The 16,455-nt window shown below is 30.8% G+C and overlaps 1 protein-coding gene across 1 annotated transcript; it reads right to left on the bottom strand.

Annotated features, from left to right (window-relative positions):
• Positions 1-15,094: 15,094 nt before the first annotated feature.
• On the bottom strand, positions 15,095-15,877 carry LOC115883541. The gene has a single exon (XM_030901907.1). It carries the CDS (start codon positions 15,875-15,877, stop codon positions 15,095-15,097), a length of 783 nt encoding a protein of 260 aa, XP_030757767.1.
• Between the last annotated feature and the right edge of the window lie 578 nt (positions 15,878-16,455).

Raw genomic sequence — 16,455 nt, 5'->3', positions numbered from 1 at the left:
TCCAAATTTTTGAAAAAATATCCTAAGATCCACCGTCAGCGGCACCGGCCGACAACGACATAGAAAATTCTCAGAAAATATGAACAACCTGCTATCAGATCCATCAAGGTTATGAAAAAAGTCTCATGGATGTGTATTTTACAAATGGGTGAAATGTATCCAATACTCTGATTATAAATCTGCATTGACTGTGTATCAGATAGACAATAGATTTAAATACTTTAAAATGTATTTGTTATGATATGCTAATGTTTTATTCTAATGTATTTTTATTATCTTTTAAAATTATTTGTGAATAATAATATTGTTCAAATTGGTATTTAACCAAAAAATTGTTAGTCTTCTCAAAAAGCCAACCAATAAAAAATATGAATAATAAAAAAAAAAAAAAAAAAAAAAAAAAAAACTATTAATAAATAAATTAATTAATAAATTATGAAATCTGGCTATAACAGCTTAAATGAAATTAGAATGGAGTATTGTCTAAATTATTTTAAAAAAATAGGCAAAGATAAAATGTATATCTCACTCTGTCTCTCTCTCTCTCTCAAAAAAATGTAAATCAATTTAATAAAAAATAGCAAGACCACTATCACACTATAGGTACGATTTCATAATAAAAATGAAAAAACCGTGTTCTATCAGACAATTATTCATTACTTTAATGTGCTAAAAAAAAACAAAAATCTAAAAAAATGACGATTTTAATTATAAAAAGGTATATTATTAATAATAAATTAATCGACAGATAAGGCGAGAAAAAATAGAATATAAAGGATATTCCTGATCGTACCTGCGGTTGGTTCTCTCGGACAGCCTGACTCTGTATCGAACAACTGCCTGTGTTCCGGTTCCACGTTGTGATTACCTCGAGAGAGAGAGATATATATATATATATATATATATATATATATATATATATATATATATATATATATATATATATATATATATATATATATATATATATATAGATAGAAAAAAAATAGTACTAAATAAAAGTTAAAGGTATTAGAAAAATTACAAAAACTACTATACACGTGCTCTCATGAGAAAAAACTGTAGCTAGGTATATAAAAAATTTGAAAAAACACTAGGTAGTTACCTACAGTTGGAAAATATATTAAGGATACTAATAAGTAATGAAATAATGTTGAAAATAAATTGTTAAATAGAACCAGATAGTAAAATTAAATAAAAATCGTACCTTCATCGTGCAGTCTTGACAAAAAACTAAAAATCTCAAACAGATTGAAATAATGGCGATAATGACCAAAGCAGAGATGAGAAGAGAAGAACAAAATTTTAAAATTTTTAGTTTTATATTAACCCTACCTCTTCTCCCGAAAATCTTGACATATCAAATCGAATTAAAAATATCATGCGTTATGTTCACTCGATAGAATTTCAACTACTAATAAAATAATAATACTTAACGACTCCTTACATACTTTTTTAAAAATTAAGGAAACAATTGCATCTTCAATTAGCACTGATAACAAGGAAAATTCACTTAACCTCTGTTAAAAATAAACAAATGAATCTCAAACAGTAGGTAGGCAAACAAAAATTGCAACAATTATTGTATTATGAATTGCCTAAAACAATCTACGGTGTTTTACAAACTGCAATATTTTGTAGAGCGTACCATTTGGAGTAATTTGGTACTCCATGGATTCTCGTGATGGATGGCATGATCCATGAAAAGAGCAACTTAATTTATAATCGTTGAACAAAAACATATTAAAATCCAAATAATAGGTTCAACTTTGCTAAGTACCATTGAGAATTATTAAAGAACGATAAAAAATATATTTTAAATTAATTAATTATATTAATTGATTAACGATATATATACGATAATTATTATAAATAATTGATTAACGAATTGAACGTTTATCTTATTCTAGTATCCCGACGCACAACATCGAACCGGAGAAAAGTATGGTACCGGAAGGCCGAGTAAAATTGCAAACTGTAAAAACCTTGTTTAAAAATAAAATAATCCGAAGGCAAGCACAACGAAAATAAATTTTCGTTACAAAAGTAAAAAAATGAGAGTACAATTTTACGATAATACCGTCAATAACAAGCGAAAGAAGATCAGCGGCAGATTGTACAGAATTAATGTATGATGTTTGCGGCGCACCCAACCTCAAGTAAATTCTTGTTTAATTTAGAATTAAGGTTGCTGAAAATATTTTTTCCATCAACCTTTCTCAAACGACCCCCAAAATTAGTATTTGCGTTATCAGCACAGTAAGCGATTAGTTTATTTTGGATATTCCTTTTGTGTAATATATTATAAAGTGAGTTTGAAATTAGGTCTGATGTTTTGCCAGGTAAATTAAAAAATCTAGCATCTTGGTATTAACGCCAGTATGCTCATTAAAATATCGAACCAAAGTAGAAAACAATTTTAGAACTTTATGGTCAGACGCGTCTGAAAAAATTGTCACGAAATTTGCATTATTTAAGTTTTCCTTAATTTCGGTCATTATCCATGGCGCAATTTTTTTTTATAATTGCTTCGGACTTGGTTCGGCGACAAGCAACTTTTTTTTCAAATAAATGCCGAATCACTTTAGTTCTGCACTCCACAGACCTAAAACTCTGATTATTCACCAGAGTAGATAAAAAAATAAAGCTTCAGAAACGGCCAATTTTCTTTCTTCTGTTCCAAATTCTTCGCGTCTGAAAAAGTTTGAAACCGTTGTAGATGATGCAGCTGCCGTTAGATATCGGGGGGGCTTATGCTTTTCGGGTTCTATAAGCCTGATAACATCGCGCTTCCCACAGTAAGCTATTGAAAATTCAGCATTACATTTACAACATTGTACATTTGTATCGAATTTTATTCGCTTTAGAAAAGGGAACACCTGTAGCAGGGCATCGTTAACTTTACATGTTCTTTTGGGAGCCATTTTACAGTTTAAGATATTTATAATATAGGTATGTACTAAAAGAAATTGCATATTTTTTTCGAAACGCTATTAAGCAAATATTTATGCAATTATAACTTACCGAAGTAAAATTTTGAAGTTTATTCAAAACTTTAAAAAAAATAAAATTAGAAGTATTCGAGCGAAAATAACTTTTATTTTTAAACAACAGAATTATAACAAAGATTTTACAGAGATGTTTCTCTATCAACTACTGGAGAGCAAAAGTCTCAAAAGATTTATTCGTATTACAATGCCTTTTATAAGAATTTAGCAAAATGATGCAAAAGAACTGGTTTCTGATGAATTCCTTAAGTATGATGAAAAAGTCTAGAATCTTCTTAGAATTTGTATAGAAAAAGCGTTGTAACACGATGTAATTCAAATCAATATAAATTATTTATAGAATAATGGTATTTAAATGCGTAGAATATAACTCCTCCCCTCTTAGACGAAAACAATACAATAGTTATGTTTACGTAAGAAATATTAATTTAAATTTCAATCATCAAAAATAATTAAATAATTTTTAAGTTATACCAGAGTTATATCCTTTACAGAAAATAAGTAAATAAATCATTATTAAATTCAAATACAATTTCATTAAATATCAACTATTAATTATAACAATTTCTTAAATAAAATCAATTAGTTTTTAAACAATTAAATTTAAAATATTCTAAGTATTTTCATTAAAATTAGTCATTATTATTTTTAATTATCTTATATAATTATTTTTCATAAAAAAAATCAATCAATTTTCAAATTCATTTTCCAAAAACAAAGACATTAATAAACTATCAGATTTTTCTTAAGTTAATATTCTAAAATAAAATTTTCCTCAATCACAAACATTAAATTCTATTTGATATTTTATTTTATCTATAAATATCTTTAAACTATTAAATATTAATATCATTTTAATTCCAACTAAAATAATTATTTTTCAATTAAAATTTTATTATATTTTTATTTTTATTAATTAAACTAATTATTTTATTATTTAATCTTACTAATTATTCATTATCATTGATCAATTAATTAAATTCAAATATTGCATATAGTATGACTCAAAAATATTTTATTATATTTTTTATATTTTATGTTTTGTATTTTATATGCTAAATAAATACTTTTACAAATTAATTAGTTTTCTTTATTTTAGTTTCATTAATATGTATAATTTCTTTACGTTTTGTTTTAGAATTTCTATTTCAATTTTTCCATTTTCTAAAATTTTTGTCAAAATATAAGGATTACTAAATTTATTTTTTAATTTTCCCAATCTATTTTCTATTTTCTTATATACTTGCCATCCCACAATTACATTTTCTGATTTTCTATCTTCATTAATTTTATCTATAACTTTTTGTTTTCGTAATTTAGATTCATTAGCAATTTTATCATAAAGAACTTTTGTTTTATTTCTATGATCATTTATATATTCAGAATAAACGTGTGAAGGTCCTAAATTCATTGGATCTCATGCATTTATATGTCCTAAAATTAATTCTTGAGGTGTAAAATTTGTAGATGAATGTATTGTATTATTATAAGCTATTATTGCATAAGGCATTAAATTAATTACATCATTATCAGGATAAATTTCTTTTAATATTCTAATATGTTCAATTAATGTAGAATATAAACGTTCTATAGGAGAATTCATGATGGTATGGAGTTGTAAAATGTATCTCAATATTATGTAATTTCAAAAGATTATTAATTACTTCATTTTTAAATACAGAACCATTATCACTAACTATTTTTTTAGGTATTCCCAAGAATGAAAAATATTTTACTAATTGTTCACAACAAGAAATCGAGTTTCCACTATAATGTAAAGCTTGTCCAAATTCAGAAAATTTATCTAAAATAGTTAAGAATTTTTCTTTTCCTATTATAAAGGTATCTATATGAATTATTTGAAAAGGTTACAGGTTGTTTCAGTTAATATTAAAGGTTCATTAATGGGTTTTCTATTATATTTAGTTTTCTGACATATTTCACAATTATTTATATAATTAGTTATATCATTTTTAAAAGATTTCCAATAATAATTAATTTTAAAAATTTATAAGTTTCTTCAATACCTCTATGACTAGTTTTTCCTATATGTTTATATTTTAAAAGTAAATCTCTTTCTTCAGGCTTAACATTATTTAATAATTTTGTACATTCCATTAATTTAATATTTTGAAAATGATTACATAAACTTTCATTAAAATAAGTTCGAAGTTCTTGAGAATGAAAATATATATGAGTATTTTTATTAATTAATAAAATTGGTAAATTTAATAAAATTAGTTATTGTTTGTAAATCTAAAGGTAAAATTACATTAAGTATATTATGACCATCAAAAGTTTCCTTATTTACTTTTATATAAGAATTATATGCTAATTTTTTCACTATAATTTGATTAGGTTTATTATTAATTATGTCATCTAAAAGAGTCATTTGATTATAATTACTATTAGCGTTAACTGTATGAGCTCTAGAAATTAAAGATTGATTATCAGGTGGACGAATTTGTATATCTGACAAAATTTTAATTTTAGGTTCAACATTTTTAAGAGTTTCTTCTCTTAATTCATTTGTTATATAATCAGGATTAAAATTTTTATCTAAAAATTGTGTAATATCTTCATCAATATTTCCAGGATAATTAATTAATGAATCGGTTTATAAAGCATTTATTTGTATACGTGACAATATGCGTTCGTATTTTGTTTACCTTTTTTATAAATTATTTCGTAATCATATTCTTCTAATCACAATCTCCAACGAATTAATTTAGAATTAGGTTCCTTAAGATTAAATAACCAAACCAAAGGTCTGTGGTCTGTGTAAATTTTAATTTTTTTTCCAAAAAGATACGAACGAAAGTATTTACATGCCCAAACTATACATAACAGTTCTTTTTCTATAGTTGAATACTTTTGTTCTGTTTCATGTTCAATACGTGATGCATAAGCTATAGGTTGATCATTAGGTGGATTTCCTTGAGATAAAACAGCACCTAGAGCTACATTTGAAGCATCTGTAGTTAAAACAAATTCTTTTTCAAAATCTGGATATTTAAGAATAGGAGAATTAATTAACATATTTTTTAATAAATTAAATGAATCAATAAAACTATTAGAATGAATAACTTTAGAATTTTTCTTTAAACATTGTGTAAGTGGTTTTGAAGTCTTTACCTAATCTTTTATAAATTTTCTATAGTAACCTGTTAATCCTAAAAACGATTTAAGTTCTTTCTGTGTACTAGGTAAAGGATAATTTTTTATTGCACTAATTTTATCAGGGTTAGGTTTAATTCCTTTAAGCATTTATTAAGCGTTCTCCGTATTCTTGGACTTAAGCAGCTGTTTTCTTGCATATAACTCCTCCCTCCTTAAGACGAGAAAATCAGGGAGTGATTTTCGGGAATGGGCTTCGATTCTTCGATCTTGGCTTCTTTCTTCTTTTGACAAAATGAATTCAGCTTCTTGATCGATCTTGATTTCTTCACTAGGAAGTAGATGATGATCCAACTGATAAATATAATGATAATAATATCGATTATATTCGAAGTATTGATTGGTTCTTCATTATCTTCGATTGGCGATAATTGATTAACCATATCTTTCAGTTTGTAGATGTCTTCGAAGTTTATTTTGGTTAAATTTGGCGTGCTGTACATCTCCAAGCTTGGTATATTTTCGAATGAAACCTCTGGTAGTATTAAAGGTTTCCCTCTTTGAATTCGGATGTCGTTGAAAAACGTTTTTGAATTGACTTTGACTTTACAATTCTGGGGAATCTTGACCAATGTTGGATTGTCGATCTTCATGTATTGATCGGTTTGGCATTGCGAAAATATCGTTTCTTCTATGATTGGTAATATTAAAATTTCTTCCTTGGTGATCTGTTCGATGATCGATTCTTCCATCTGGATCTTGATGACAGTACAGTTGTCGAAATGTCCTGAGAGTCATTGGACTGTACAGGGGTCTTGCGAAAAGAAGTTTTCTTCACAGTAGTAGGCGTCTTCCAGAAAAGGACAGGTGTCTTCATTGAACTGGTGATGGTTGTTTTCTTGTGCCAAGTAGGGATATTTTGGGATAAAAGTTTGCTTGTTTAGGATTATTGGGTAAATGTGGTAAAAAGAGAGTATTTCAGATCTAATTATAGGTACATGAACAGAAAATATTAATCTTGTATCAGAAAATACTACTTGTGTACCTAAAAATTGATAGTAAGTCAATATATTTTTAAAATTTGTAATCTCTTTTTCTTGGTATATCGTTTTTAAGTAATTGATATTTTCTTCGAGTTCGTTGCTCGCTATTACGGCATTATGCAACGTATTTAATCTAGCAAACGTAATACCGTCCTCTATATTATCAAGGAACGTGATTAAGTTCTGGCAGTTTAAGTTAATGTGTGATATAATACCTTGAAGACTGATGTAATCTTGCAGTTCTGTTATTCTCTTATCAACTGTTTCTTTAAAAACGCTTAACTCTTGCTCTAGTTTTTGCTGGTTTGAATTTAAAGTAAAAATTGTTTCGTTATAATTTTTAATTATATTTTTTGACAATGATATTTATAAATTCAATTCATTGATAGCTGATTTCTGCTTATTCTCTAATTGAATAATAGCTTTGTTATATCTATCTCCATCTTCGGAGTCTAGAGAGCCAAAAAGCCATTTATTTAATTTCCCTATAATATTAATTAATCCTCTTTTGTTTCTAAAACGTGGATTTAAATTTCTTTTATTCTTTCATTTAAGTTTTTGTTGAGTTATATCGATTAGAAATTGTGTTTGGATAATAGCATTTTGAGATATTCCATGATATGAAATATGATTAGTATATTTTCGTGAGTTATATGACTTTTTAAGTCGTTAAAATATTTTTCTATGTTAATTAGCTACTTAAAAATAGGTTTTAATTTTATATAATGGAGAAAAGTATGCTTGCTATATATAAGTTTAGCATTTCCTAATTTCATAGGTAAAATAGAATTCTTAATTGTACTTAAAGATATTTCTTCTGTTTTTATACAGGGAGTACTAGAAGTACTAGAATTGGGATCTTTGTCAGGAGGATCTTTGTCATTTTTTCCCTGAAATTCTAAATTTTGTTTAGTTTTAGGTTTTCTAAACAGATTTTTGTGGTAAGTCCCTTTGTCGGTTATTAGTTTTATATCGGTTTCGTTGTTAGTTTTATACCATTTCCGTCTTTTTAAAGCGCGGTTGGTCTTTACTAAGAGCTTTTGTTTTGACGTAGGCTGTACCGGTGTTATATTTTGGAGGCTCTGATCTTTTATCATTACACTTACTTATTATTTTCTCTTTTGTTTCCGCGTTTACTCTTTGTATATTCTGATATAATTCTTTTACATTTTCTTTATCGTTACTTAAGTAATTTGATACAATTAATTGATCGTTTAGATCGAATGGATCAGTACTATCGATATGCCCTTTTATTATCTCAAATGGAGTGTGTTTAGTTACACTGTAAATAGAATTGTGGTATATCGATGAGGTTTCTAAAGCATTCAGATCAGTACTCGGAGGAATTCGGGAGAGTGCGTCTGCTGCTTGGTTGTATTTTCCTTTCTTGTATTGAATCTTATAGTCAAACTCTTCTAGTTTCAGTCTCCACCTTACCAAACGTGAATTTGGTTCTTTTAATGACATTAACCACTGTAACGGGCGATGGTCGGTGAATATGATGAACTTATGTCCGAATAGGTATGGTCTAAAATATTTCGTAGCCCAGACTATAGCTAATAGCTCTTTCTCTATAGTCGAATAATTTATTTCGGCTGGGTTGAGTGTTCTGGAGGCGTAACTTATCGGGTCATTGTTCTGAGATAAGATAGCACCTATCGCATACTTTGAGGCATCGGTAGTGAGCTCAAATTGTTTAGTAAAATCCGGGTAGGCTAGGACAGGTTCGGATGTCAATATGTTTTTGCATTCATTAAAGCAATTTACATATTCTTCTGTCATGGTTACCTTTTCATTCTTTTTAAGCATTTGGTTAATGGCTTGGTGATCTTCGCAAAGTTATTAATAAATTTTCGGTAATAACCTAGCAATCCGAGAAATGACTTGATTTCTTTCTGGGTCTTCGGGATTGGAAATTTTTGAATTGCAGCGATTTTGTTGCTATTCGGTTTTATGCCGGATGCTGTAACTACGTGTCCTAAAAATTCCACTTCTTTCCTAAGGAATTCGCTCTTGTCTAGTTGGATCTCCAGGTTGGCAGTTTTTAATTTTGAAAATACCAGTCTCAAATTTTGGATGTGTTCTTGAAGGCTTGAACTGAATATTATGATGTCGTCCATATACACCATACATATTTTGTTCTGTAATTCTTTCAATACTTCGTCCATCACCCTTTGGAATGTTGAGGGCGCGTTTTTCAATCCAAATGGCATTCGCAAATACTCATAGTGTCCCTTATTCACTGTAAAAGCTGTTTTTTCTACCGAGTCTGCGTGCATCTCTATTTGGTGAAAACCACTTGCTAAATCAATAGTGGAAAAGTATTGTGAACGTCCTAATTTGTCGAGAATGTCTGTTATGTTGGGTATTGGGTATCGGTCATCAATCGTTTTTTCGTTTATCTTACGATAATCGACGACTACTCGCCATTTCTGTTGACCCGATGCATCCATCTTTTTCGGTACTACCTAAATCGGGGACGACCAAGGGCTAGCGGATGATCTAATGATTCCTTTTTCCAACATGTCATTGACCTGCCTCTGGACTTCGTCTTTATGTACATATGGGTATCTATAAGATTTTGAATAGATTGGTACATCGTCCGTGGTCTTGATATGGTGTTTCACTTTTGACGTAAAGGAAAGCTGGTCTCCGGGTTTGTAGAAAATCTCTGGAAATTCCTTGCTAATGTTCCTTGCTCTGGAAATTCCTTCCTCCTAATGTGTTGTTTTTCTTCGGAATTCATGTGTGATGTTCTTATCAAATCCTTGATATACGTGTTGTTTTTATTGGAATAGTTTGGGTAACTAGATTTAAAATTTGCGACAGTATATGTTTCGTAAAGATTTGTTTGAAACGCGTTCACTGGTATGGGTTCATTTAAAGTAACACAAATTGTTTTGTTCGTTGGATCTCGATTGGAGCAAATCCTTCTTTAACATATGATAAAATTTGGGGTATATATAAATCATTTATCGTGCCTGAAATTGTTATTATATCGGCACTAAATACGCTTACCGAAATCTTTTTTATTATTTTTTCATGTGAGTTTAAAGAAAAAGAAAAACTTGTCTCTTTAGGTTGCCTATATTTAAATGGAATTTCGATGTTTTGTCCAATTAATTTTTTATTTTTTAAATCAATGTTTAAATTCATTTTTATCAGATCTGATAGTCCTAAAACACCGTCATAATAATCATGAAAATCAAAAAGAATGAATTTAATTTCGTGATTATTTTTAAAATCTGAAAAATTAATATCGGCTTGATATTGAGCCGCTTGGCTACCTACAGCTGTTTTTATTATGTTAGTTGTCTGATATATACAATCTGGAAAAAATTCTTCAGCTATACTCGGTCTTAAAATAGATCGAGAAATTCCAGTGTCTATTAGTAATTTTAATTTAGGGTTTTTAATTTCTACGTAAGGTAATGCGTTATTTCTCGCAATATTAGTATTAATTTCTATCATGTCGTTGTCTTTTGGAGGCTCGGCTCCGTAAAATTTTCTTTCGATTGAGAAGAGTCATCATTTGTTTGATTTTCTTCGAAATTTTCGGTTTCGAAATATTCGTTATTTTGATCGTATTGATTTTCATCAGAATAATATTGATTATAGTCTTGAGAACAATATTGATTATTGTAATCAGAATCGTTATAATTATTATAATCGTTTTCGTTAGAATATACTTCTTGGAACATAAAATTTTGGTTTGGATTTTGTTGGTAATTTGGCCTAAAATTTTGTATGTGAGAATTTCTTTTACTATACATCGTAGAAGGAACGTGTGATGTAGTCGACATCGGTACAGGTTTAGTTTGTTCGTGTGGAGGTATAGGTCTAGGTTTAAAGACATTACGAGGGGGTCCGAAAACTCCTCTGTTGGTGGGAAAGCTTTGGGGTACTTGTCGAGATGGGGGTAAATCAATAGGTTGACTTGGAAAAACAGGTTTCGATGGAAAATTAGGGTTTTGTTGATAATTTGGGTAATATTGTCTGTTATAATTTTGTTGATAATTTGGATTTCTGTTATAGTTATTAAAATTTGGTTGATTTTGAAAATTATTTTGAGGATTATTTTGAAACTTTCTAAAATTTGGATTTCTTTTTTCTTTATTTTCATAAATTGATTATTTGGTTTTTGATTTAAATTTGTATTTTGCATACAACCGTATAATCTTTCGAAATTTTCAAACTCATCAACAAAAGCTATCGCATCTTCTAGGATTCTCTTTTTTTTAATATACATGTTATTTCGTAATTGACCACTACACCCTGCTATAAAAGTATTTAAAGCGGTTTTATCGTAGTGACTAATTTGACACATCTTTTGCTCTGTTGAAAGGCTGGTGTCATTGCTCACCCTTTGAATTACACTACTTTTTGTAAGTTGAATTCTGTTGCCAAAACTTGCCAAATGTTCACCTTTAAAGGGTATCATCCTGGTTAGTTCTTGTATAAGATAGTCTAAATCTCTTTTATCCGAAAAACCACTGAATAAGAGCAGCTTTTACGGCATCCCAACTACTGAGTTCGGTTCTGTTGCCGACCATTAGTTCTGCCTTACCGACTAACTTAGAATGGATACATTCAAAAATGTGTTGTTTAAATTAATCGTCTTCAATGTTATTATATCTTAACATTAAATTTTCACATTTAAAAATGAATTTATTTAACGTATCTATTACTATTGCCATCATACGCCTTAATATTATCTAGCTTAGATTTAAAAATATCCCAATTTATTTTGGGTTGTTGGTTACTTGAATCTTGCATTTTTGTATTTAAATTATTTTCTCTTAAACTTATATTATTGATTTGTTCAACAATCGTTTCTAGATTGTTCATACATTTTTTTTTATTCGTTTTATTTTATTGATTGATTGATTTTTCTTTGTCTTAAAATTAATGCTTTCGATAAGCTGCTACCTATAATTATCTCTAGACTGACTCCTTATACAGAGGGTTCAGGAGAGGCGAAAAGGAAATGGCACCTACCTTGATAAGCTTCTTCCCTTCTCCGGACTTCTGTTATCTGCTCGCCTTGTGGTGGTTCGTCTATTTCTGTTGGGGTTGATCCTCTTACTCTTACAGGTTGCACTGCACTGCCTCGAATGTAGCGCGCTCAGCACAGTTCTGCTTGGTAGTGACCGCCACAGAAAGTTCACAGTAATTTTTGTTCGTAAAAATTACGTTTTAGGGGTTTGTAGCGTTTTTTATAACAACTACCACTGCGAACGGCAGCTTTTCATCGGATAGTGTCGTGGATAAGGTATTTCACTGGAAAGAAAACAAATAAATAATAGAAATAGATATTGGGCGCCAGGCATGTACAGAGATAGAAAACACAGTTGTTTATTACTTAAAACTAATGACTATATTTATTCATGATGTTCTTTGCTGGTACATGACATTGTAAAGTTCTAATAAATATATAGTGGTTATATGTCAAAAAAAATGGTGTTAAGAGTTGTACTAAATATCTATGAAAACAACTACGATAAAATACAAGACATGTAAAGTTTAAGAGAATATATGAAATGTAGTACTTTAATTAATTTGATATATTTTATATGATGTTAAATCGAAGATGTTGCAATCCGTAGACTCTAGAATCTATGTTTGGTTATTCATCTGTTAAAACAGTGCAATAATAATATCTATAAAAGTAATACCATTACAAGACGTAATGCAATGAAACCTAAGATCTAAATTATATTTCAAATATTAAATCGACATGAATGTTCTTAACAATCTAACCACTAAACATAGTCTGTACGATATTACTTAAGATGTACGTTATTATTTAAGACTGAAAATGTTTTAAATGTTAAATGTAAAACTAGAACTTAAATCTACACTTAGCTGTTCTTTATGTAATCTTGCTTCAAACAGTAACAGCATAAGGTGGGCTCGCATCTCTGTACTGTCTGTCGGCGATCCTGTTGGCCAAAACAACAAAAGGGGCCAGAATGAGGATACCATGAATCAATACAGCCGTAGCTACTGACTAGGCTTAGATATGGGAGTGAAGCAGCATGGGGCTTACGCTGTATCCATACTGTGGCAATATGGGGACACTATCCGTACCTTGGAACACTACTAGGACCTTGGATAATGCCCGAACCTTGGAATCAATACATAGATATGGGACACCTGCCCATACCTTGGACACAGTCCGTCCATAAGATAATGTACGTCCATAAGACCCTAAAAATACGAAACTCTTGTTTAAAAAACCAAACAAGGTCTAATAAACAAAATAAACCTACCTCGAAACACTTCCGAGGGCTCAATAATAAACAAAAGAACTGTCCTTTCTTCCATTTAACATTCTGGAGGACAACAGCAAAAGTACACCAACGTGTCAGCAAAATACAAATACGAGTTAAGGTGGGTCAATCCAAAACTCTACCCTAAAAATATTCAATAATAATATCGAATCTATAAAAGATAATAACTCATCTTTACCTGTAGCTTCGAAATGGCAGCTGATTCAGATTTTGCAGCAAGATTTAAATTATTACCATTTCTAAAAGCCGGGTGAACAAAAGTGAGGTTAAGCGCGGAGAGCGACCTAACCTTGGAGCGATGTTGACAGCGCCTTCACAGAACAGTGAAACGATAGCAGGGTTGGCGACTAGGGAACGTAAAAATTACGCCAAGCGTGCCAAATAAATTATCAGGCCTGAACGATACGGAATCCGGTGATGATAGGCCAGACATCATATATTATATATAAAAAAGACATGTAACGAACTAAAAACGTTACAGGTTGAAAACCGCGAATTTCCCAGATCTACCGCACGATGCGAGACTCGAAACTAGGAAACAACGTGATCCTACCGACTGCGCCAATTAAATCACTTGCTCGACGAGTGTTGTTTTTAAAAAAAATTATTTAGTTAAAATACAACGCGCACTTGGCAAAGACACATAGCAAAAGGCGGTGCTCTTACGAGACCTTACAGTTTTATATGAATGAAAGCGTTTATTAAGCGTTCTCCATATTCTTGGACTTAAGCAGCTGTTTTCTTGCATATAACTGGTGTAACTAAATGTAATTTTCTATTTGTATTAGAATTTATATAATCAGAATTTTTATAACTTTTTTCTTTATTTAAATTTTTATGTTTTTTACGAAATCTCTTAATTAAATTGTTTCGTTTTATTATTATTAATTTTGTTACGGGCGAGAATTAAGGGGCTCAGTTCATTAGGGTGAGTTAATGTATCAGGACTGTGGGCACTCACCTTTATTACCGTTCTGGACTCGTACTTGTTGATTTTTTGCTTATAAAACACTTGAGGATAGCGCGCGCTTGGAGGTGTACACTGTGTACTCGGCCGATCTTGTCACTCTGCGTACTCGACTACGGCTACGTACCCACTGAGGTTTTTCGGGTAAAGGATGGGAGGAAGGGATAGAATCCAACATACCGCCCACCAAAATGAAATATTTTCCATTTTCGTTTGAGAATAGTAAAGTAAAATAAAAAAAAATAAGTGAAAAAATGCGTTATGTTTAAAAGAAACTAAGAGTGAAATTTATGGAGTTAAATTTAGAGGAAATTTATAAAAATGCATTATTAGGGTTAATGTATGAGCGTAATTTAATTAAATATTAAGAGAGTTTACATTTGTTATAGAGTAGAGAAAAGTAATTAAATAAGAGATGCGAATTATGTTTATTTTGAGATTATGTTTTTTTTTTGCGATTATGTTTTTTTTGCGATTATGTTTTTTTAGAGAGTAAATTTTAATTTTGAGATTTGCAGTAAGGCAGTGGGCATATCTTTGTCACTGGTCTTTCAAGAATGCCTTTTGCTGTTTTTAAAGTAACCACGCGTGTAACACGATCATGGCCCGGGTGAATCTCTAAGACTCTTCCAATGCTCCATTTGAGCGGAATTAGATTATCATCCTTTATAAAACAACCGAGTTAATTTCTATTGGAATAGTAGAGTCATTCCATTTAGCTCTTTGTAAAAGTGTTTGAAGGTATTCTTTAGACCATCGGCTCCAAAAGCTTTGGTGCAAGCGTGATATCAACTGCCAGCGAGAGAGATGATTTAATTTTATCCCGGAAAGATCATCTTCCGGAGGGGCGTTTAACGGCTCTAGGGTTAAAAAATGTCCTGGAGTAAGAACTGCCAAATCATTAGGATCAGAGCTTTGTGGACACAATGGACGAGAATTAAGCACTGCTTCTATTTGAACTAGTAGCGTATAAAATACCTCATACGTGAGCAATTGATCACCAATAACCCTTTTAATTTGAGTTTTTACAGACTTTATTCCTGCTTCCCACAGGCCACCAAAATGAGGCGCGCTTGGAGGATTGAAGTGCCAGGAAATTTGTTCTTGCTCAGCGGCGGATTTTAGCATATTAATCAGTTCTCTAGAAGCTCCGACAAAGTTCGTTCCACAATCGGAATAAATATGATTGCAGCGACCTCTACGAGAAATGAATCGACGCAGTGCACCCAGAAAAGTCTCGGAGGAAAGGTCGGAAACCAGTTCTAAGTGCAAAGCTTTCGTGGCCATGCACACAAATAAGCAAATATAGGCTTTACAGGACTCATCACCTCGTGCACGATATCTTAATAAAGAGAATGGACCGCCGTAGTCGCATCCAACTTCAGAGTAAGGTTTTACTTGAGAAAGTCTTACAGCAGGAATATCTCCCATAATAGGAGGCTGAGGCATTACTGGATTAGCGCGAAAGCATTGAGGACATTTAAAGAGAACACTACGAATTGTTTTTCTAGCAGAAACAATCCAGTATTGTTGAGCGAGAATATAGTGAAGAGTTTGGGGGCCGGGATGCAAATAGAGTTTATGAGTATATTCTATGAGTAGAGTAGTAAATTTATGACTATTGGGTAAGAGTGCGGGATGTTTTTGAGAGAAATTAGAGAAGCATTGCGCAAGCGACCACCAACTCTAAGAATTCCATTGGTGTCGAGAAAGGGGGTCAATTTTCGTAAGTATTTAGGTAGAGATTTGCGATTATTTATTAAGAGAATTTCCCTAGCATAATATTGTGATTGAACACATTTAATAATACATTCTAGAGCAGTGATTCCCAAAGTGGTCCAGGTGGACCCCCAGGGGTCCACGGGAGACTTGCTGGGGGTCTACGTAGGCGTGAACAAAAAATGGGGGTCCATAAGATGTTAATGGGGGTCCACGAAAATTTATCTGCTTTTGATAGTAAAGAGCAAAAATGTAAGCATAGTTTTTATAAGGGCCTACCTACATTGTTTTAAGTACCTATCTAAGCA

Source organism: Sitophilus oryzae, unplaced genomic scaffold (genome assembly GCF_002938485.1).
Source record: "Sitophilus oryzae breed Bouriz unplaced genomic scaffold, Soryzae_2.0 scaffold_1941_pilon_pilon, whole genome shotgun sequence".
Taxonomy (NCBI): domain Eukaryota; kingdom Metazoa; phylum Arthropoda; class Insecta; order Coleoptera; family Curculionidae; genus Sitophilus; species Sitophilus oryzae.
This window is presented reverse-complemented; position numbering and strand designations above follow the sequence as displayed.